The sequence below is a fragment of the Microcaecilia unicolor genome, chromosome 8, assembly GCF_901765095.1.
Source record: "Microcaecilia unicolor chromosome 8, aMicUni1.1, whole genome shotgun sequence".
Classification (NCBI taxonomy): Eukaryota; Metazoa; Chordata; class Amphibia; order Gymnophiona; family Siphonopidae; genus Microcaecilia; species Microcaecilia unicolor.
The window spans coordinates 207,519,705-207,544,168 of NC_044038.1; the positions used below are offsets into that span (position 1 = coordinate 207,519,705).

General features: G+C 44.7%; 1 protein-coding gene across 1 annotated transcript in view; it reads right to left on the reverse strand.

Moving 5' to 3' along the window:
* Positions 1-496: 496 nt before the first annotated feature.
* NPEPL1 (aminopeptidase like 1) overlaps positions 497-24,464 on the reverse strand; it is a 44,824-nt gene continuing 20,856 nt past the window's right edge. The window contains exons 4-12 of the mRNA XM_030211470.1: positions 19,377-19,466; positions 17,901-17,982; positions 15,672-15,814; positions 14,718-14,795; positions 13,434-13,534; positions 11,702-11,825; positions 4,214-4,390; positions 1,982-2,092; positions 497-1,302 (exon numbers count right to left, since the gene is read on the reverse strand). Of these exons, the coding sequence (XP_030067330.1) occupies positions 1,144-1,302; positions 1,982-2,092; positions 4,214-4,390; positions 11,702-11,825; positions 13,434-13,534; positions 14,718-14,795; positions 15,672-15,814; positions 17,901-17,982; positions 19,377-19,466 (1,065 nt within the window). The 3' untranslated portion in view covers positions 497-1,143. The remainder of the gene's footprint in view (positions 1,303-1,981; positions 2,093-4,213; positions 4,391-11,701; positions 11,826-13,433; positions 13,535-14,717; positions 14,796-15,671; positions 15,815-17,900; positions 17,983-19,376; positions 19,467-24,464) is intronic.

Consider the following 24,464-nt stretch of genomic DNA (forward strand, 5'->3'; position numbering starts at 1 on the left):
AAAATACCGAGGAGCTGCACTGGATGCCAAGAGAGCTATGTCTCAGCTCAGTTTTCCATTCTCCATCTTCACCTGCTGGTTAATGGACACAACTATTTCACAGGTTCTGGAATAGTGGGAAGCTACATAATGGAAACAATATGTTACTAACTTCATTTGCCAGGCAAGTAAAAAGAGCTATAATTGATGCAAAATTACCCTAATTTATTTCTGCTTTGTGCTAATGAAACATGTCAGTCTGAAAGAAGCAGTACCTCAGTGTGTAATAGGACAAAACACGGCTGTGTTTTTATGTCCATTCAGATCCTGGTGCAACAGCTTTGAACAAGAAGGCATTTATAACAAGAACTATTATGTGGGGATCTTAAATGAGACCAACCACTTGTTTTATAGTCACCGACTAAAAAGGACAAATGAGGAAGCCACTGGAGTCTCTGTACAAGTATTAAATTAAAATTAAAAAACAAACCATAAATTACACATAAAAGACTCACAATAACTATTTGCAATAAATTTAATAAAAATCAGACTTGTTCAGTAAAAATAGAGACAGCGACCCAGCTTTGTAGGTTGAATTGGTGGGTTTTTTTGGCCCATCAATTGGTTTATTGGCCCAAATTTACCTAAATGATATTCTCTTGGAGTTTCAATCTGTACCAGGTGCAGGTTCACCCTTCTGCTCAGTGAAGCTCTTCCTTTCTCAGGATAACAGATAAATGCATCCTTTTACTCAAATACGTTATTTGCAGAGTCAAATCACTGCTTCCATTAAAGGGACTGAACACTTATCAGTTGCTTAGAGCAGATTCTTCTATGTAACTATGATCAAAAGGCATACTGGTGTTATGACACTACATCTACAGACCCTTTCCTTTAAAAAATCCAAAAGGTTAAATTATTCATATAGCTTTGATAATTAAAAAAAATTCTTAAGCCTTTCAATTCTGGGCAACAATTTCTGTCACTGTGGCTTATGGCAAAGCTAAAAATATGCCATGCATCTTTGGGTGATCATGCAAACTGGTACATTTAACCAAGAGAATTACAAACAGCCAAGGAATCTGGTTTCTAAGATTTCACACCTAATTCCTGTGCGATCACTGCAAAGTGAGGTAAAAATAGATGCTGGGCTGTAGGCAAGGGTTAAACAAGGCGACGTCTTTTACAATCATTCTCTGCATCCTCTCCCTGGAAGTCCACGTTTTCCCCCAATGGGGAAACCATGTTCAGCAGTGGATCCTCTGAGGCACGTCCGAAGAGAGACAGCAGCAGTGCCACTCCATAACCGGTGGCTCGCTCACCCTGGAAATGGAAAGCACAGAAAAGGACAACTCAGTATATCCCTCTTACTGTGCCAATCAGACCAGAAAGCTGAGGTGACAAGTTGAAAAGTGCACACTAATCAAATTCAATGAAGTATGTGCAAACAGGTATACGCCTATGGCAGTAGAGTAAGGGCATATACACCGGCATTCTCCCCAGAAACTTTTGCCAGCCAGGTGGCATGAAAGAGTAGCTGGTTGGGGGCAGAGGAGTACCACATTATATTATAAATTTTCTGTTATCCAGGTGGTCAGTAAAATCAGCCAGGTGGCACAACTGTTCAAAAGGTCCTGGGGAGAACACAATACACGTCAAAATTCTGCCTAAGCACTATTCTATAAATAAAAGAGTATCTCACATAGCACATCTTTTGGAGGTAAGTATGAGCAGACTCTGGGCGAGACTCACACTTAGCATGTGACTTACGTCTCTGGCACTCAGGTGTATACACTTAGTTAATGAACAGTCCTGACTAGAGTTGGACCTTCAAGAGGAAGAGGTGCAAGACACCATCAGGATCTTCTCAGAAGTATTACACATTTGGGCACCAGGACACAGGATGCGGGGAGTACACAGAAGCCACAGTTGATAAGTCCTCTGTTTCCCTCTCCTAGTGTTATGAGAAGCTGGTGCAAAGACAGAAGAAGCCGATACTCACAGCGTGTACTGGTGAAGCTAAATCAATGTGGACCCAAATGCCTGGCCAATCAAAACCAATGTGAGAAGCAATGAAAAGTCCAGCGCAGGAACTCTGAGCGTTATCCCGGTCCTGAAAGTACATAGAGAAAGCGTTCATTCACAGCAGCTGTATCCTGATGGGTGGTGGATTCATAGGTACCTTACAGGAGCAACTTTACATCATGAATACACTGGAGGAGTCTAGAGATTAGGGCAACAGGCTGAGAACTGGGGAAGCTAGGGTTCAAATACTGCTGCTCCTGTTAAACAAGTTCCATTGCCCTGGTTAACAGCTTAGGGCCACATTTAGTAAGATGTGCTATTACATGCAACACTGTAAACTCTCTCTAGGGCAGGGCCTGTTTATTGTACATGAATTTTAACTTATCTGAGAAAGATGAAAATTATACCTAAATTCAAATCAATACAAAGTACCTGTCACTCACCTTGAATACTGACAAAAGCCTGACATAAATGTAAGAATGACCAGTAAGTAAAGAATGAAATGGGGACAAAGTTTTTCTCCATCCCCGCCCCGTCTCCATCCCCACAGGCCCTGTCTCTGAACCTGCCCCGTCCCCATGGGCTCTGTCCTCATCTGCAGAAGCCTCGAACAATTATGATTTTATATTTAAATCTTTTTATTAAAGTATAAAAAGGAACAATATGCTGTGCAACTGTTTGATTGTTGATTGTCTGCACATTTTGTCCATTAGATTGTAAGCTCCTTTGAGAAGGGACTGTCCTTCTTTGTTAAACTGTACAGCGCTGCGTAACCCTAGTAGCGCTTTAGAAATGTTAAGTAGTAGTAGTTTATAAATCACAAATAGAAAACAGTAACAACAGCGAGCAGCTATAATAACTTCCCCACCACTCTCTAACCCTTCCAACCCAACAATAGCTGATTTCTACTACTCCAAGGAATCATAATTTACCCTGTTAAAATGTCCAGGGGTACAAAATACATCTCATTCTGTATGCCCTAGAGGGGAGAAATATGTCCTATGAAGCACTGTTATGATTTTTTAATCTGTGGATAAATAAGAATTCATTAAAAATCTCAGGATTCAATCTAGATCTCCTGTCATCCACAGTCCATCCTGCAATAGAAGATGCGCTGGTAGCAGGATGTACAGGATCCCCCATTCAAATTTTGCTAGTTGTGGCCAGCATGTTTGCTTGTTTTTCAAAAAAAATCAAAATATTGTTGTCTGAATCACTCAAAGATAAATAACAGTCCAGTTCATTAACAGGCTTCAAAGTAGAAAATGACATGCGAGTCATTCGCTACCAGTAAGTGTTAAAGCATTTCACTGCTGTTCAGCACTATAATCTGGACAGCTCCCATGAGGGTTAGCCACATCAAAATGAACAGCTCTTTTCAATTTTTTGAAATTCAATAACAAAGAAAGGTTATTCCAGCAGTTACTTTCTTCCTAGAAAGCAAAGGAGAAAACGTTCTCCATCTAAGACCATTAAAGAACCTGCAATGCACCTAGTTTCTATTTAAAAAAAACTAGACCGCCTGAGCCTTTTCTCTCATTCTGTGTTTATGGGAAAATGCTTAGAGAATTAGGTCTCAAGAGCTGCTCAGGTTTAAAGCAGGGAGGGAGCAGGTAGATGGTGTTAGTTACTCTCTGCTCTAGCTGGAAGGTACATCTCAAGACTTAGCAGAACTGGTCAGGGGTGCCATCAATTCACTATTAATGATTTAATTTTTTAAAATTGTTTCAAGTTAGTAAATGAGAGATAAATAGTTGTATTTTATTTCTGGAGATGATAACCTCAGAGTTTATTCAAATTACAGATGTCACTCTTTTGTTTCTCACTTATCTTTTTAATTTCAAATGTATTTCTTTCTGATCTCTGGACTGTTAGCATATTTAGGAGCATCAGACCCTCAAGACTGTCTAAATGAACTGCATCTGAGAGTCTGAATTACATCAGAAACATCCAGTCTGTTTTCTGGTTGCTTAAGAATTACAAATCTATATTTCTCTTGAATTCAGAAGCATTTTGTACATCTTCTCAGAATGTCCTGGTTAGTGACAACTTTTTCCTGATGGACAGTGTTAAGACCTGGAATGATCTTCTTAAAAGAAAACTGAAGGTGGGTTGAGAACTCCCTACTCTTTCCCCTGTGAACACGAAAAACTTTAGATGTAAGACACGCACATTTCCCTGAAAATGCATGACACTAAAAGAAACATACGGCCACGGAGTTCTTCATATCTGCTACTGCAGAGGTGAATTCACTGAAGTGAAGCTCTGGGCAATACACGAGAGGATGGACCAAGTCCCCGCAGTTCCTGCCGGCCTTCACACATGCCACCTCCCATTCTTCACTGTTTGTGAGGACTGCAGCGTGGTACTTCCCAGTGGCTATTCCCTGGTTAGAGAAAGAAGCAGAACAGTGCTTACAAGTGCAGTGATTCATTCATTCATTTTTTTTCTTGTAGCATGTCTCGTCGTAAGAACACTGAAAAATATCTTTCAGTATACTGTTGTACCTTGCTTAAGAGGGGGGAGAAAGTGGCTTGGTGGTTAGAGCAATGGGCTAAGAACTAGGGCTGCCAGAGTTCAAATCCTGCTTCTGCAAGTCATTTTAACTGCCACTGCCTCAAGTACCTACTTAGACTAAGTTCTCTGCAGAAGGGACTTGAGTACTTATCACCACTGTACACTGCAGTGTCTATCCAGTAACGCTATAAAAAGAGTAATAAAGGACAAATGCCAATGAAATGTGGTCTCCTTTACAATGAGAAAAGCATGCAAAAATAGTAAGGTAAAATTATGTATAATCATACCTGATAATTTTCTTTCCATTAATCATAGCTGATCAATCCATAGACTGGTGGGTTGTGTCCATCTACCAGCAGGTGGAGATAGAGAGCAAACTTTTGCCTCCCTATATGTGGTCATGTGCTGCCGGAAACTCCTCAGTATGTCGATATCAAAGCTCCATCCGCAGGACTCAGCACTTAGAGAATTACACCCACGAAGGGACACTCTGCCCAGCTCACCACCGCCGAAACGGGGGAGGGGAATTAACCCAGCTCATCCCCACACAAGTGGGGGAGGGGAATCCGTCCAGCTCATCCCCGCGGAGCGGGGGAGGGACACCACACCCGCCGATGCGGGGGGATCTGGCTTATCCTGCAACCGCAACCGCGGGAGGAGCTGACTGACCCTAACACCGCCGAAGCGGGAGGGGTACAAAGCTGCCCTACAGCCGCACGAAGCGGGAGGGAGTGCCGGCAGAATTTTAAGTCTCAATCCAGCCCCGTAAAACGGAGGGGAGAGGAATGCAGCAGCTCACTGTAACACAAACTCGTCTTAACTCTTGAAGAATCCAAGTGAAAAAACTTGAACACGAAGTCTTTCTGAAGTAACTGAAGACTAAACTTGAACCTGAAATGCAAACAGAATAAAAACAGTACAGATATCTGGGAGGGGCTATGGATTGATCAGCTATGATTAATGGAAAGAAAATTATCAGGTATGATTATACATAATTTTACCTTCCATATCATCAAGCTGATCAATCCATAGACTGGTGGGATGTACCGAAGCAGTACTCACCCAGGGCGGGACATAGAAATCCCTGACCTCAACACTGAAGCTCCAAACCGGGCCTCCGCCCGTGCAGCCACAGTCAAACGGTAATGCTTGGAGAATGTATGAGCCGAAGCCCAAGTTGCCGCCTTGCATATCTCTTCCAAGGAGACGGATCCGGCCTCTGCCATCGAGGTCGCCTGAGCTCTCGTGGAGTGAGCCTTCAGCTGGATAGGCGGCACCTTCCCTGCGGCCACATAAGCCGCTGCAATGGCTTCCTTGACCCATCTTGCCACTGTAGGCTTAGCAGCCTGCAGACCCTTACGAGGACCTGCAAACAGGACAAACAGATGATCCGATTTCCGGAAATCATTGGTCACTTCCAAGTATCTGATGATGACTCGTCTCACATCCAGATATTTAAGAGCAGAGTACTCCTCTGGGTAGTCCTCCCTACGAAAGGAAGGGAGACATAGCTGCTGATTCACATGGAAGCGAGAAACAATCTTGGGCAGGAAGGAAGGCACTGTGCGAATAGTCACTCCTGCCTCAGTGAACTGTAGAAAAGGCTCTCGACATGAGAGCGCCTGGAGCTCGGAAACTCTTCTGGCTGAAGTGATAGCCACCAAAAAGACTGCTTTCAACGTCAGGTCTTTCAGAGATGCCCTTGACAAGGGTTCAAACGGCGGCTTCTGCAATGCTCTTAGCACCAGGTTGAGATTCCACGCAGGCACCACTGAGTGCAGAGGAGGGCGCAGGTGATTAACCCCCTTGAGAAAGCGCACCACATCTGGCTGCGAAGCCAGGGAAGCACCCTTCAGGCGGCCCCTGAAGCAAGCCAGAGCCGCTACCTGGACCTTAAGGGAACTGAGCGACAGGCCTTTGTCCAGACCTTCTTGCAGGAACGCCAACACTGAAGAAATTGGAGCAGTGAAAGGAGAAAGAGAGCCTGCTTCACACCACGCTGCAAAGATACGCCAAACCCTGGCGTAAGCAGTAGAAGTAGAGCGTTTCCTCGCTCTCAGCATAGTGGCGATGACCTTGTCTGAGAAGCCCTTCTTCCTCAGACGCTGCCGCTCAATAGCCAGGCCGTAAGACCAAAGGGGGAGGGATCCTCCATCACCACGGGACCCTGATGTAACAGGCCCTGCTCCACTGGCAACCGCAGAGGATCGTCGACTGAGAGCCTGATCAAGTCCGCATACCAGGGACGCCTGGGCCAATCCGGACCCACCAGGATTATCCTGCCGGGATGCTTTGCCACCCGGTCTAGTACCCTGCCCAACATGGGCCAGGGCGGGAACACATAGAGAAGCTCTTGTGTCGGCCATTGTTGGAGAAGAGCATCTACTCCCAGGGATCGAGGGTCCCGTCCTCTGCTGAAGAAGCGCGGCACTTGGCAATTGGCCGATGACGCCATCAGATCTAGGCTCGGCTGGCCCCAGCGCTTCGTGATGTCCAAGAACGCCTGAGCAGATAGCTGCCACTCTCCGGGCTCCAAGGTATGGCGACTGAGAAAGTCCGCCTTGACATTCATGACTCCGGCAATGTGGGCCGCTGACAGCTGTTCCAGGTTCGCTTCCGCCCACTGGCATAGACTCATAGCTTCCTTGGCTAGAGGGGCGCTCTTGGTACCTCCCTGGCGGTTGACATAGGCCACAGCCGTGGCATTGTCCGACAGGACCCGTACAGGCTTCAACACCAGTACCGGGATGAACTCCAAAGCGCCAACCGAATGGCTCTGAGTTCCAGGAGGTTGATAGACCACTTTGCCTCTGCAGGAGACCAGAGCCCCTGCGCTGTCCTTCCCAAGCAGTGGGCTCCCCAGCCCGATAACGAGGCGTCCGTCGTGACGACAATCCACTCTGGGGACACCAGAGGCATTCCCGCAGACAACTTGTCTGTCTGCATCCACCAGCTCAGCGCCTTGCGCACTGCTGGATCCAAGGGAAGACGCACCGCATAATCCTCCGACATCGGAGTCCAGCGCTGCAGCAGAGAGTGTTGTAGTGGTCTCATATGAGCCCTGGCCCAGGGCACTACTTCCATCGTGGCCGTCATAGAGCCCAACAGCTGCACATAGTCCCAAGCCCGAAGAGGAGAGGCTACTAGGAACTGGCCCACCTGAGCCTGAAGCTTGACAATCCGATTGTCTGGCAGGAACACTCTGCCCACTTGGGTGTCGAATCGAACTCCCAGATACTCCAGGGACTGAGTCGGGCGCAGCTGGCTCTTCTCCCAGTTGATGATCCATCCCAGGGAGCTCAAAAGAGCAACTACCCGGTCCACAGCTTTGCCGCACTCTGCATAAGAGGGGGCTCGGATCAACCAGTCGTCCAGATAAGGATGGACTTGTACTCCTTCCTTTCGCAGGAAGGCCGCTATGACCACCATTACCTTGGAAAAGGTCCGCGGAGCAGTAGCCAACCCGAACGGGAGGGCTCTGAACTGGAAGTGTCGGCCCAGGACTGCAAAACGCAGAAAGCGTTGATGAGGAGGCCAGATGGGAATATGCAGGTACGCTTCCTTGATGTCCAAGGATGCCAGGTACTCCCCTGCCTTCACTGCCGCTATAACAGAGCGGAGAGTCTCCATGCGAAAGTGCCGCACTTTCAAGGCCCGATTGACCCCTTTGAAGTCGAGGATAGGCCGGACAGAACCTCCTTTCTTTGGTACCACAAAGTAAATGGAGTAACGCCCCTTGCCAAGCTGACTTTCTGGCACCGGAACGACCGCACCCAGGCGGATCAGATTGTCCAAAGTCTGCTGCACTGCCACAGCTTTGACCGGAGACTTGCAGGGAGAGAGTACAAACCCGTCTCTTAAGGGTCGGCAGAACTCTAGCTTGTAGCCGTCTCTGATGACTTCCAGCACCCAAGCGTCTGAAGTTATTGTGGTCCACTCGCCCAGAAACGAGGACAGCCGTCCTCCAATATGCACTGGGGCGTGGACCAATACCCCGTCATTGGGTACGAGACCCTGGGGGAGGACCGGAGGGAGCACCTCCGGGACGGCGGTCTCTGCGAAAGGAATGCTGCTTGGGGGAGAAATTCCTCTTAAAGGAAGAGGGGGCAGAAGCACCCGACCTGCCCGGGCGGTACCGACGGGCTTCCTGAAACCGTCCTCTGGAGGTACCGGGACGAGCACTAGCCCGAGCCCTGACCTCCGGTAACTTCTTGCCCTTAGACGTGCCGAGATCAGTCACGATTTTGTCCAGCTCGACCCCAAAGAGCAGCTTGCCTTTAAAAGGCAATCTAGCCAGGCGGGATTTTGAGGCGTGGTCAGCAGACCAATGTTTCAGCCAAAGCCACCGCCGCGCAGAGACAGTCTGAGCCATGCCTTTAGCTGAGGCTCTCAAGACATCATACAGCAAGTCTGCCAAATAGGCTAAGCCCGATTCCAGGGCTGGCCAATCATTCCTCAAGAAATGATCCGAGGGGGAAGCCCGCTGCACCATAGTCAGGCACGCCCTGGCCACATAGGAGCCGCAAACTGAGGCCTGCAAACTTAAAGCAGCCGCCTCAAAGGACGACCTTAAGGCCGCCTCCAATCTCCTGTCTTGGGCGTCCTTTAGGGCCGTGCCACCTTCCACCGGCAATGCCGTTTTCTTAGTCACCGCAGTGATTAAAGAATCCACGGTAGGCCACAGATAGGCCTCACGTTCACTCACAGCCAAAGGATAGAGGCGGGACATAGCCCTAGCCACTTTAAGGCTCGCTTCTGGGACATCCCATTGAGCCGAAATTAAGGTGTGCATGGCATCATGCACGTGGAAGGTTCTAGGCGGGCGCTTCGTCCCCAGCATAATGGCAGAGCCAACAGGGGCTGAGGGAGAGACGTCCTCCGGAGAGGATATCTTCAAAGTGTCCATGGCCTGTAACAACAGGTTGGGCAAATCCTCCGGGCGAAAAAGCCGCGCTGCAGAGGGGTCATCCGCTCCATCCGAGCGGGGATCCGTCTCCTCCAAGGAATCCGCAAAGGACCGTTGGGAGACCTCAGACACGCTGCCCTCATCTACATCGGAGGAGACAAATTCCTCCAAGGCCTGGGAATCAACCCGAGGGCGTTTACCTCTGGGAACCTCAACCTCTTTACCAGAGGAGGGAGCGGGGGCAGCGTTGTGCATGAGGAAGGCCCGATGCAGCAGCAAAACAAACTCGGGGGAGAAACCCCCAGACTGTGCACCTCCGCAGCCTGGGCAACAGCCCTAGGCGCGCTCTCAACCGGCGCTCGCAACAGCGGGGGAGAGACATGCTGCGCATCCAAAATGGCGTCCGGCGCGAAACTCCGCGAAGGAGCCGCGCGGGAAGAACGGCTCTTAACTTTAGCCGCTTCTGTGCCGTCGCCCAAATTAAGGGCGTTCATGGCATTAATGTCTCCAACCTCAAGGGCGGCCCAAGAAGAAGCCGTCCGAGCCGCGTGGCCGGCCAAGATGGCGGAGGCGAGGAGCGGGGGATGGGCGTTTATGGCGGGAAAAACCGCCACGCCGGAGGAAGGACCGGGACATGCATCGGTCGCGAAACTGTCACCCACCAAGGGCGAATCCGGCTTGAAGACCCCCGCATCCCCTCTAGAAGCGCTCAAGCGATCCGGGGAGCGACCCTTTGCGCCCTCGCCCTCCGACGCCATATGCCACGAGGAGAAGAATCGGGGAACCCCCTGCCCGCTATAAAAAGGTAAAATTACCTGCTTGCCGCTCCGAGCTGTAACGAACTGGTGTCCCAGTGAGTAGCTGCAATGAACGTTTAAATAAACGTCGAAATAAACGCCTTTAAGGACGTTTAAAATTTTTTTTTTTTTTTTTTTTTTTTTAACGGAGCCAGCGGGAGGGGGGAGAAAAGGAGGGACCTGGCACCACCAGGTTTGCACTTGCTCAAAAGAGCCCTCAACCCCAGGCCTCAACAAAACCTAAGGATTAGGCTTGGAGGCCTAGCCAGAGCTGCTGCTGTGTGTGACCACCACCTGCTGAGATAGAGAACATACTGAGGAGTTTCCGGCAGCACATGACCACATATAGGGAGGCAAAAGTTTGCTCTCTATCTCCACCTGCTGGTAGATGGACACAACCCACCAGTCTATGGATTGATCAGCTTGATGATATGGAAGTGAACATTCACAGGTTATAAGCTCGCTGCTACTGCAAACTCAACTGTTCTACTTAACTAAACAAAGGGTGTCAGTATGAGTGCAGGATGGAATGGAGAAGCATGCTGTAGTTTTGCTATAAGTGATGCTTCAAGCAAAGACACAAACTTTCACACAATGACAAAAGCAGACTGAGTGTACTGACCTTTGGTCTGGTTGGTGGACATAAAACATACCAAGCTCAATTAGACCAAAAGCCTACAAGCTCAGTATCCTGTCTTGGACAGAAACGAGTCTGGGTCACTGCTTAATACCAGCAAATCCCCAAGTGAGTTACTTCTAGGGGTAAGTGATGGCGTCCCCCATGTTTATCCTATTCATTTTTTTATGGACTTTTCCTCCAGGAACTTGTCCAAAATCCTTTAGATACATTCTCTGTGCAATTCTCATGTAGGAAACTAAATTCCCTTTTACATGATATCATTACAACTATTTCCTTCAAAACCTAATTTAAAGTAAAATGTGTGTCCCATTTCTCTGTCACTTTGACATGACCAAGATGCAGAGAGAAGGAAATAGAGACACCGAGTCTGTTGGCAGAAACTGCAATAGTGAAAAGGCCAATATTCAGCGATGGATAACCAGGAGTGGCTTAGGCAGCAGGAATGTTAAAATAGCTTCTTTTCCCCATTTCTCTCTTATCTGTCCCCTTCTCCTCTACTGCTAATTCCAGACTCCGTTCCTTTTATCTTGCTGCACCTCACGCCTGGAATAGACTACCCGAGCCTGCACGTCTAGCCCTGTCTTTGGCCGTTTTCAAGTCCAAACTTAAAGCCCACCTCTTTACCACTGCTTTTGACTCCTAACCACTACTCTCTTGCCCTGACCTTTTATCCTCACCTCTTTATTCCCTTGCCTTATTGTTCTGTCTGTTTGCCTGTCTTATCTAGATTGTAAGCTCTTTGAGCAGGGACTGTCTTTTTTGTGTATGGTGTACAGTGCTGCGTATGCCTTGTAGTGCTATAGAAATGATAAGTAGTAGTAGTAATTTCCCTCCTACCTGAGCTCCAGTGAGAGTGGCCACATCGACAATGATATCAGCTCCCAGGTCCTTGCACGCATAAGTAACACCGTCTGCTAGCACCAGTCTTCCTTCTGCATCAGTATTGTTGATTTCAACTGTTCTACAACAAGAAACAAGTCTCAGCACCTGAAACTATAATAATCTACATTCAGATAAGACCCCAACTGGTCTTCCTTCTGCTTCTTTTGGCTTCCAGCTAAATTGGATCTACAGTGCCCTGAGCTGAGTTTTTCCTCTAGTTTTAACCCTCTCCTATTTAACAGCAGCATTCATCCTTGGCTGGGGTTCAGTGACCTGGCTCCTTCCAGAACCTGGTACATGCGCACCCTGTGCCTGGTCAGTTGATGTTGCTATTGGGAGGGGCTGTTTGTGCCCTGAACACACCCTTAGCTCCAGCTGGTTCAATCTGCCGCCATATAGTTTATATCAATTGTAACGGGTAGAGCTAGCAGAATGGAGCGAGCGCTTACTGAATTCCTGAGGTTCAGGAGCGAGCGCTGCCTGAATCCTGGGGTTCAGGAGTGAGCGCTGCCTGAATCCTGGGGTTTAGGAGCGAGCGCTGCCTGAATCCTGGGGTTCAGGAGAGAGCACTGCCTGAATCCTGGGGTTCAGGAGAGAGCACTGCCTGAATCCTGGGGTTCAAGAGAAAGCACTGCCTGAATCCTGGGGTTCAAGAGAAAGCGCTGCCTGAATCCTGGGGTTCAAGAGAGAGCGCTGCCTGAATCCTGAGATTCACGGGCTCAGAAGGGGCCATTCTATAAAGCAGTGCCCAAAATGGGGTACGCTTAGTACCAATTCTGTAATGATGTTGAGGTAAGCCTATCCTGCTACTGATTACAACAGCAAAGCTGCTCTGGTGAACCCAAACTTAGGTGTCACCACTTACACCAAGTCAATGGCTGGCATAAGTAGTTAGGCCTAGTTCACCTGCAGCATGTGCAACAGTATTCTATAAGTTGTGCACATCATATGGTGAAACACCCATGACACACCCATGCTCCGCCCACAGGTAAGGCCCACTTTTGGTTATGCACTATGCAAGTCGTGCCTTTATAGAATAGTGCCAATAACTTTTGCGTGTATGAGCCAATTAATAGCACCAATCCTATACTTAAATGACACTATGCTATAAACTTTGGCGCACCTTATAGAAATGTATTTATTTATTTGTTTCCCACATTTTCCCACCTAATTGCAGGCTCAATGTGGCTTACATAGTACCAGAGAGGCGTTTGCAGACTCCGGAGTGAACAAATACAAAGTGATGTTGTGGTAAGATAAAGTTCATGTGGCACAGCCTTTAATGCCTTTAAAAAGCTCTTGGAAATCAAAAGAAAATATAAAAGATTTAGTCAGTCAGATTTGATAGTCTGCCTCATGCAGAAGATAGATATGGCAGATTACTCTAAAGTGTGTGGCAGCTTGTTACAGTTCAGTGACAGAATTAATATGCTGAAAGAATACTGCTGAGTCTGGGAGACAAGCAAAATCCAATGCCCCATTTCAGCATACAGTTAGTTTTCAGAATCACTGCACATCTTAAAAGGACTTCAGGGCACTTGGGAGATTCAGCAGGATTTCTTGCCTTTACCCCTGAGCCAGTTGGGTTTTCCATACCTTCTTCTAAAGGAATGATATTCCTAGACATCTATTTAGTGGATGGAAGGTACTGGGTGGAACCTAAATTGCTGAGCAAGTCCATGCTTACTTTCCAGAATACAGCATGTGAATGTCATCAGGTCTAGTTGCATTGGGTCCAACTGAATTCTCAGCCAAGCAAAACAAGGCATGAAGATTGTCTTTAAAACCCTAAAACAGAGGTATAATAAAGAAGAATTTGTAAAACACTTTGGTCAACAGGAGCATACAAAGATTTCAAGGCTCAATACACTGAATGCATTAAAAAATGTAAGAAAGGACAGGATGTTTTGGTATGAGTAAATTACTGGTATAAAACTTGAGTTACATCATATACGGAGCCTATATTTTGACCTGACTTTCCTTCAGAAATGGTGGGAGAGGAGGATGTTACAGGCTCCATGATTTTCAGAAACATACAGGATCTTATCTTATGTTATCTGTGTTTTATTACATTTACACACCATCCCTTCATCTCAGTAACATGCAAATCAGCTGAACAAAGCAAGGATTTTGCATGGGAAAAGACTAGATAAAAATCAGCATTTTTGCACTGATCAGCCCAAATTTCACATTTGTTATGGAAGGAGAATACTGCTCAGAGCTGATGGAACTGTGGTTAAACAGGATTTCAGTGTCACTGATGCATTTGAAAGTTTTTTTTTTAAATGTCTTTTATCAATAAAAGTGTTTAGCCAAACATCTGTGGCAGACACTAATGGAGTGTGTCAACCGTGTATGTGTGTGTGTGGGGGTGGGGGGAGGAAGAGGGGCAAGGGTCATCGCAACAATAACAAATCAGATATGGGCTCAACGCAGAGACAGAAAAGCTCAAAAAAAAAAAAAAAAAAAACTTTACACCCCATGCCATCATAAATTCATCCATCAAATTATTTAACAAACAGCTTCTGGGTTACAACGAAGTGCACAGAACTATTCTGTAATGCACCTTTCATATTTCGGAGCCTAACTTTGGCTGGACACTGCATTTTTTGACCAAAATGTTTGTCTTGTTATACACATTAGGGTGGAGTCAATCTTTGAAGATTTGTATTTACAAAAGGTCTCTCCAGGCTAACAGAGGTGTTAAGAAGCCCATGGCTACCCAGAATAAATGCACACTTACAGTGCATGAAGCAACAGACCGCCTAAGGTGAAAGAAATGACTTGGAACAGAAAATGCATCTTACAGCACTGATCTGGGCATCGGCTTGCTTATAAAGGTAAATAGTTCAACCTGAAAGGAAAATCTCTTAACAGTATAATTAAATGCTTTTAATTAGAATAAGAAAAAACACACAGGAATAATGCTGGAAATGTGTACAAGAGACCTCTTGTATCTTACGGTACGTACTTGTTTCACAGTGGCTTTGAAAGCCCCCAGAACAGCAGCAGCTCCACCACAGTCTCGCTTCATACCTGGCATTGTTGTCTAAGAGGAACAGAAATGTGGACAATTAGTGTATTCCAATGAATTTAGAAAATGGCTTTGGGGAAGAAGGGGACAGAACAGGAATTATGCAATAATCACATGTCAAAATCCTTCAGTACACTGTCTGCATTTCATGGGCCACTAATCAACGACAAGGCAAGTTTCTTACAATTTCGATATGTCACAAGGTGACGTAACTGTACTGAAACTTCAACTGAGTCAGTAAAATGGAAATGGGACTTGATATACCGCCTTTCTGTGGTATTTTGCAGCTACATTCAAAGCGGTTGACATATATACAGGTACTTATTTTGTACCTGGGGCAATGGAGGGTTAAGTGACTTGCCCACAGTCACAAGGAGCTGCAGTGGGAATCGAACCCAGTTCCCCAGGATCAAAGTCCGCTGCACTAACCACTAGGCTACTCCTCCACTCCATCACAGATTAAAAGTAATTTTTGACTTAGAGCACAATCTGTTTATTCAGGCTGGTTGCAAAAGCAATCTGACATTTTGACGACACAAAAGTCCAATGTGTACATTCTGCCCCATGCTGTTACAGTGTTAAATATTCTTAGCCATCGACAATGGCTAAGCACACTTCCCTTCTGGTGCGCAAAGAAGGAACTTTTATGACATGAGAAGACTCGACACACAAACTGGAGCTTGTAAAAATAAATAAATAAAATCACTACCCAAAATATTTCACTACTATGTTTCTGTTAGTTGGATAGTGCAACAGCTCGAAATAAGCTGTTTAAGCAGATATAGAAGGTGTGCCTTCAGCATAGAGATTTATAACCAGGACGTCTCACAGTCTAGGAAGAAGGACTAGACTCAAACATTGTTAAACAAAAGTTATTTAATGCTTACATACCTTTCCCTTAATGCTCAAGCCTCCTGTGTCATACACGATACCTTTTCCCACCCACGCAATGGTCTGTGTGGCCTCCTCCGGCGTGTGGCTGAGAATGACCAGAGCAGGTGGGTATTCTGCAGCTTTACCAACACCGTAAATACCTAACAAGGGGATGAGAAACCAGGGCTTTGGATAAAAAGTTTAAAAAATCAAGTACTACAGCAGTTGTTGGAATGTTGGCAGAATATCCTATATAATAAACGCACCTCCAACATTCTGAAGCTGATTGCATGGCTGAGGCATTCCTGCTCTCTGTATCCATCTCCTGAATTGACATCACGTACTTCCGGGTTTGTCACAAGCAGAAGTGACCAACCACACGAGGTTTCTCAGCTTCAGAATGTTGGAGGTGCATTCTATTAAACTAGTAAAAAAGGCCCGTTTCTGTAGGCAAGGAAACGGGCCTTAGGCAGGCAATTCCCCCCCCCCCCCCCCGGGCTACGGCCCCCTCGAACCCCCCCCCTTCCGCGAACCTGTCGTTTCCCCCCCCCGTGCCAGCGAAAACTGCCGTCACCGCCGCTGCCGTTGTTGTGCTACCTTCCCTTCCCGTAGGTTCCTCAATCATCTTCTTAGAAAGTTTAACTCCATGCGTCTGACGTCAGACGCACGGAGTTAAACTTTCTAAGAAGATGATTGAGGAACCCACCCGAAGGTAGTGCACAACAGCGGCGGGAGGAGGGGTGCGGTTTTCGGCGTTCCGGGGGGGGGGGGGGGGGGGAGAATCGACAGGTTCGCGGGAGGGGGTGGGTTTCGAGGGGGCCAGAGCGCGGGGGGTGACAGCTGATTCCGAGGCAGTAGGAGGAGTAGGGAAACTCGCTGCACGTGTTTCCCTACTCCTCCCCTTGCCTTGGAATCAGCTGTGTTGACGTCAGTGACGTCCGTGCGTGTCTGCCTCGCAGACCATTTGCAGCCAGGGAGCCACGGTCCCAAGCATAGAACGTTGGAGGTGAGAATTATTATATAGGATAGGATTGGGTCAGTTCCTTGAAGCACAGCCAGAGCTCAGCATCCTGCACAGTAACGCTCAGACACCAGAGAGGGGGGGGGGGGGGGGCTGACACCAGAGAGAGGGGGGGGAGGTATCTCTGTCACACACACTATCTCTCTCTCTCACAGTCAATGTCTTTATCTCTCTCACTCTCACACACTGTATCACATTCACTCTCTATGTGTCACACAGTCACTCACACTCTCTCTTGGTCTCATACACTCAGTCTCACAGAGAGTCTGTGTTGTAACACACACTCTCTCTCTCGCACACTGTATCTGTTTGAAACACTCTCTCTCTCTCACACTGTGTCTCACATACGCACTTGCACACACTCTCATTCTCACACACACACACACACACTCTCTCTCACAGACACACTCGCACCCAGACTCACTTTCTCTCTGTCACACACTCGCAGATTCACTCTCTCTCTCACACAGTCGCTCTCACACACACTCTCTCAAACATACACACTCCGAGGAAAACCTTGCTAGCACCCGTTTCATTTGTGTCAAAAACGGGACTTATTTTTACTAGTTATATTCTAAAGCAGTGGTTCTCAAACCAGTCCTTGGGGCAACCCTAGCCAGTCAGGTTTTTCAGGATATCCACAATGAATTTTCATGTGACAGATCTGCATACCAAGGAGGCAATGTATGGAAATCTCTCTCACGCGTATTCATGATAAATATCCTGAAAACCTGACTGGCTGGGTGTGTCCTGAGGATTAAGTTGAGAAGTACTGTTCTAAAGGATATTAACAAGTGTGTGCTGGAGAGAGGGGGGACATTTCTACGCACATCTTGGGATAAATCCCTGAGGACCAACACTGTCAACACAGAAAGGATGAGTAGGCATTGAACCTGTTCCTTGTAATTAGAGACTTGCGTGCTTTCTCAGGATAGGACGCTCGGCCAGCCACCCTATGGAACTCAATGCCCTTTGCACTATGAACAGAACTGGCCTTTAAGTCTAAAAACATACTATGTTCAGCAGGCATTTGGTGCTGTTAGCGTGGTGTCACCTGTTTTTACCTTTACTTAATTTCTGGTTATTTTACTTCTTAATTTGATTTTTTTTTTGTAAATCGTTTTGACCTTTTTTAACCAGAATAAGATGATATAGCTGATTTAAATAAATGATGAAACAATAAAGAACACGAAGAACGCTTTCCTGCGTAAAAACGAAGGACTTACCTCCAAATCCCTTTTCTTTCAGATCTTCACCGCGAATAATAGTCGGAACTATTCCCAGATCTTTTCCAACTGCTTTAATTTCCTGCAAGACAAATGGCCAGCATGACTAAAACATGCACAGAACAGAAGGATAAACTGGTATGAGACACAGCAGGCCCAAATATCTGGTTTGCAGTATAAGAAAACCCACCCTAGGCATGTGTATCATAACTCCAAGCTGAGACCAAGTTGCTCAAAACAGAACATCTCTGAATAAAGTACGCAGTACTTCTTTTAACTAAGCACAATTACTTACTGTAAATAAACTTTCACTAACAAATAGTGTCATTTTAAAAGCCAAATTACTTACAATAAAGCCATGCAAATTATCTTCAAAATTGTGCATGTAATCCGGTCCATTATTAACTAAGACATATTAATGTAAATAAATATGAACATTTGAAAGTCTTTCCTATGCTGGGGATAGTTCTGAAATCATGCAAACAGTTCTTAGCATTCTGACTGTAATATGGAACCAAATTTTTAAACTGAGGACACTGTAGTTTCACCCCCTTTGGTTATTGAATATAAGTGTGAGTGGTACATTTGGAAAGCCGGCAACTAGTTTCCATAGTACCATGCTGTGGTCCTGCAGCGTTTTACTCTTTGATTTCTTTGTTATGGACCCAGCAGTTTGCTCCTGCTCCTTCCCACTAAATCAAACCAGGACTGGAATCTGAGGCCATGATCATTCAGTCTTACTTATCCAGAGACTTTCATCCCATTTTATACCCCTCACATGTTACCCGAGTACAGTCATTGCTGCAACAGTGTAAGCAATTCACTGGGGCTCCTTCTGGCACTCTACAATCACAGATCTGAAATCTGGCTATTTCATCACTACATAATGACTATAGCTCCCTCCTCGCCTCCCCTGGGGGCTGTGAACACTGCCATCTAAACACCCCTGGCTGTGACTGACCCAGGAAGCTGTGAATCAAATTCAGGTCTCTTCTCACAGCAGCCTATGGCCCTACCACTGAGTCACCAGGCTGACCCTAACCTCTGATTTCCATAATGGAGACTCTTTCTGTGCCACAAGAGTAACCCTTTCATCACCACAAACCAAGGACCAAAGTCAAAAAGCAGCAGGTCACGTCAGCAGCAGTCCAATAAGATTTACCAAACACTGGTAATCTGGAAAATCCTCCCTAGGCAACTTGTATCATTTGCCCTCAGGATCAGTGCTGTGTTTGTTAATTGCTTTAGCAGTATCACTAAAAACGGCAATTAGCTGTTAACATGTGTTAACCAAGTAAAAGTTTTCTCTATTCAGAAGGAAAATCTAGTTTTCTGTGCTGCAGCAGGGACACTGTTTTCCAGTCAAACCACATGGACTGAAATCCCTATTATGACAAGTGTTTGTGCAACTCTCTATTGTTTTAGAAGTCTGGCAAGTTATCAAGTGAAATGTGTAAGGCTGAACCTATTGCTCACCTCAATGAAGGTATCTGTGTTCATCTCGTTGCACGGAGTGTCGACAATGCGAGCTGCCAATCTCACCCCATCACTGGCACTCTCCAAACACTAGAAAACAAAATAACTCCACCTAAAGATGGATATGTAGACAGAAACCTAAAATCCGCCTTCTGGAAGCTGGACTATACAACGTGCCAAGCCAGGTCCAAAGGTCCATCAAGCCCAGCATTCTGCCTCCAATAGTGACCAGCCCAGGTCGCTTGGAGGAACCCTGCAGATCCCAAATGGGAAAAATTGCTCACTCCCAGAAGCTGAAGGTGGAGACATCTACAGCTGTCTAGCTAAATAATAGTTAATGGACATGTCCTTTAGCATCTTTTAAAAACAGTTTTTAAATGCAGCTAAATTACTAACTGTGACTACATTCTCCAACAGAAACTTCACAGTTTAATTATGCACTGCTTGAGGAAATACTTCCTAGAACTTATTTTAAGTTTAACATCAGTTCCTTTCATGGAGTGTCTCCTAGTCTTAGTTCTATCTGCTCCACATCAGTAATGATTTCATAAATCTTTTGTTATAATCCCTCTCAGTCACCTCTTCTCCAAGCTAGAGAGTCCTAATCTATCAAGCTTAATGACAGCTCTTCAATTTCCCTTCTACTCTTTTTTTGTTCCACTATTTTTGTAAAATTGTTAAAGTTAAGATCTACAATCAACAACAGCAGTTAGACTGTGTGTAATAAGAACAAATCACATCATCCTCCTTATGAGTTTAAGAAAGCCTCCAGAGGAGCCCATCTGAGACTACCTGATAAAGGCGACTCTTGTTTCCAAACTCTTACCAACGAGTGAAGCAGAGCAAGTTCCACCGCATATTTACATCTCATATGGTGTTCGCCTTTCCAGCTATTTACAACTAATGTGATTGCCGAGAAAATGTGAAAGGTTCTTTCGTGTATTTTCCACATAGTGGCCCAAGGGGGCAGAACAGAAGAACCGATAAGAGAGGGAGCAGTGTTGGGTCCGCTGGGAAACAGTGATCATAACATGAACAAATCTGTGTAGTCACTAAGGAAATCTACTGTAGAAGAATTTAATTTTCAAAAGATTTAACTATGATAAAATGAGGAAAATAGTTAAAAAAAAAAAAGCTGAAAGGCCCAGCTGCAAAGGTTAGAACTTTAAAACAGGCAAGGACATTGTTTAAAAATATCATTTTGGAAGCTCAGACCAGATGTATTCCATGTATTACTAAAGGTGGAAAAAAGAGCAAATGAAAGCCAGCATGGTTACAGGGAGAAGTGAACGAGGCTATTAGAGTCAAAAGAACATCTTTCAGAACGAAACAACTATCTTTCAAAAATCTCTGAAGACATTCTTCTTCAACAAGGCCTACAATGAGAACCTATAGCCTCACTAAGTCACCTCACCAACCCACTCAATTATGAAAGCCCACCTTCTATAACTACCCTAATCACTCCCTTCCGTCTTCTTTATCCCCTTCCTTAATCGCCTCACATCACTAACTGTATCTGATATCCTGAAATGACAATGTTAACAAAACTATGTAAGCCACATTGAGCCTGCAAACAGGTGGGATAATGTGGGATACAAATGCAATAAATAAATATGGAAAAAAAAGATCTGAATAAAGAAAATATGAAGCAACATAAGCACTGATAAGTTAGTTGCAAAGCACTGATAAAGAAGGCGAAAAAAGAATATGAAGAGAAACTTGCCACTTAGGCAAAAACTCACAATAACTTTCAGGTGTATCAGAAGTAGAAAGCCTGTGAGAGAAATCGTGGAACCATTAGATCATCAAGGCGTAAAAGGGGCACTGGGAGGAGAGGGCCATAGCACAGAGGCTGAGTGAATTCTTATATCTTCGTTTTTACTGAAGAAGATATAAAAGAGATCTACCTGTACCAGAGATGGTTTTCAAGGGTGTCGATGCAATGAAACTGAAAGAAATCTCGGTGAACCTGGAAGATGTACTGAGCCAAATCAACATATTAAAGAGTAGTAAATCACCTGGACTGGATAGCATATACCTCATGGCACTGAAAAAACTCAAATATGAAAATGCAGATTTACTGTTAGTGATCTGTAACCTTTTGTTAAAATCGTCCATAGTACCTGAAAATTGGAGGGTGGACAATTCAACACCTGTTTTTACAAAAGTATCCAGGAGTGATCCAGGGAATTATAGACCAGGCAAAATAGTGGAAACACAGACAAACATGGTTCGATTGGACAGAGTCAACATGGATTCAGCCAAGGGAAGTCTTGCCTCACCAATTTGCTTCACTCTTTGAATGCGTGAATAAACATGTAGATAAAGGTGAGCCGGTTGATGTAGTGTATCTAGATTTCCAGAAAGCATTTGACAAAGGCCCTCATGAGAGACTCCTGAGAAAATTAAGAAACCATGGGATAGGAGGCAATGTTCTATTGTGGATTAGGAATTGGTTGATGGATAGAAAGCAGAGGGTAGGATTACATGGCCAATTCTCTCAGTGGAGAAGGTGAATAGTGGAATGCCCCAGAGATCTGTACTGGGACCTGTGCTAATTAATATAGTTATTAATAACCTGGAAATGGGAACAACGAATAAGGTGATTAAATTTGCAGATGACACAAAACTATTTAAAGTTGTTAAAATGCATGTGGATTGTGAAAAATTGCAGGAAGACCTTAGGAAGTTGGAAGACTGGGCATCCAAATGGCAGAAGACATTTAATATGGAGATGTGTAAAATGATGCACATTGGGAAAAATAATCCAAATCATATTTGATGCTAGGTTCCTCCCTAGGAGTCAGCATCCAAGAAAAAGATCTAGGTGTCATTGTGGGCAATATGCTGAAATCTTCTACCCAATGTGTGGCGGCGGCCAACAAAGCAAACAGAATGCTAGAAATTATTAGGAAAGAGATAGAAAATAAGACAAAGAACACTATAATGCCTCTGTATTGCTCCATGGTGCGACCACACCTTGAATACCGAGTGCAATTCTGGTTGCTGTATCTTAAAGATATAGTGGAATTAGAAAAGGTTCAAAGAAGAACGACCAACAACATTAAGGTATGAACTCCTCTCATACAAGGGAAAGGCTTGGAAAAGAGATGGCTGAGGGGGGATATGACAGAGGTCTACAAAATACTGAGTGGTGTAGAACGGGTAAATGCAAATTGATTTTTTAATCTTTCAAAAAGTACAAAGACTAGGGGACACTCAAGGAAGTTACATGGTACTACTTTTAAAACGAATAGAAGGAAATATGTTTTCACTCAACAAATAGTTAAGCTCTGGAACTCATTGCCAGATGATGTGGTATCATTAGTTAATGTATCTGGATTTAAAAAGGATTTGGACAGGTTCCTGGAGGAAAAGTCCATAATCTGCTATCGAGACCAACATGGGGAATGCCACTGCTTGTCCCTGGGATCAGTAGCATGAATCTTGCTACTATTTGAGATTGTGTCTTGAATTGGCCACTACTGGAAGTAGGATACTGGGCTAAATGGACCACTGGTCTGACCCACTATGGCTATTCTTATCTTTTTTTTAATATAGGTGGTTTTGATGGGACTGGCATTTAGGCGTGTACTTTATAAAATACACACTTAGCAGTAGCAACGGTTCACAGAACTATTACTTCAAGAAAATTAATCATCAGCCAGGAATCATTGCCCTAGGTGGGACCTTCCTAGCACGATTCCCTTGTGTTTTATTTCCTTATTACTTATTTGTTTGAACCTAAGAAATTATAAGAGTTTGTGGAAACAGATGAAGAATCCTCTGCAGCAATTTCCTTCAGTTACCACTGTACCGGCTGCAATAACCGATTAACCTTCCTCCCTCAGAAAATGTGAAGTGTAAGATTAACCATTTTGAGTTTTTCTTATTTTCTTTAAGATTGTTTTCCTGATCTTGGATCTTCCAATTGTGGACAATTATGTAAAAATATATTGTTGAGAGAAAATGTTTTCCTTTTTATATTAATTTCTGTATTTCCTTACATTTATGTGATAAATGTGAATGTAATTAAGTAAAATGATAAATAAATAAAATAAAATAAAAAAGAAAATTAATCACCACCCAGTAGATGTCTGGTGTTATACATGCCAAAGGATATTTTACATTATCCCTGTTTACGTCCTGAACTTATATTTGTTCATTTTAAGAACCCCCCCCCCCCAACACTAACATGGCTACCATAAGACAGTGCTTCCAAAGTTGGTCCTGGAGTACCCCCATGCTAGTCAGATTTTCAGGAAATCCACAATGAATATGCATGAGACTAATTTGCATACACTGCCTCCATTGTAGGCAAATCTCTTTCTTTTTTTTTTTTTTTTTTATTATTTCTTTATTCATATATTTCCATATATCATCACAATACGTGAATATGCAATCGGCATTTATACAAAAGGCAAAAATAAAAAATAAAGAGAAATATCATTAACAGCCTTTCTGTCCACAAGTTTAGGAAATTTGGGAATCCAAGAATTTAGAATTTAAAGTAAAACATATAGCAATAATTAAGGACTAGTGGTTGCAACCTCTGGTTCAGACCCCAGCCTGCATTTAGGGAGGGCACACAACATTCAATTCCACTCTAGCATCTAGAAATTGTTTTAACTGTTTTGGGTCTACAAATTGAAACGGTTTACCCTCAAGCATTACATTACAATAACAAGGAAAACGTAATATAAAAGTTGCTCCCAGTGCCACCACCCTAGGGCGGAGTTCCAAAAAGGCCCTTCGTCTCATCTGTGTAGGCCTTGAGAGATCAGGAAAAATACAAATTTTTGAGCCCAAAAACAGATTTCCTAAGTGTCTCAAGGAAAGCCTTAATACGGCATTCCTATCAAGCTCCAGCATAAAAGTAACAAGCAGAGTCAACCTCTGAGTAATTATCGCCAATGAACTTTCAAGAAAAGAAGTAAGATCCATTCCTTCCCCTGCTATGGGGGATTTTCTTCCACCACTCCACCACTCCTGATGTAATAAGCCCGAGTAAGGGGAGGCAGTGAGTCCTTATCCATTCCAAGAATATCAATCATATATTTTTTAACCATGTCCAAAGGGGAAATTAAA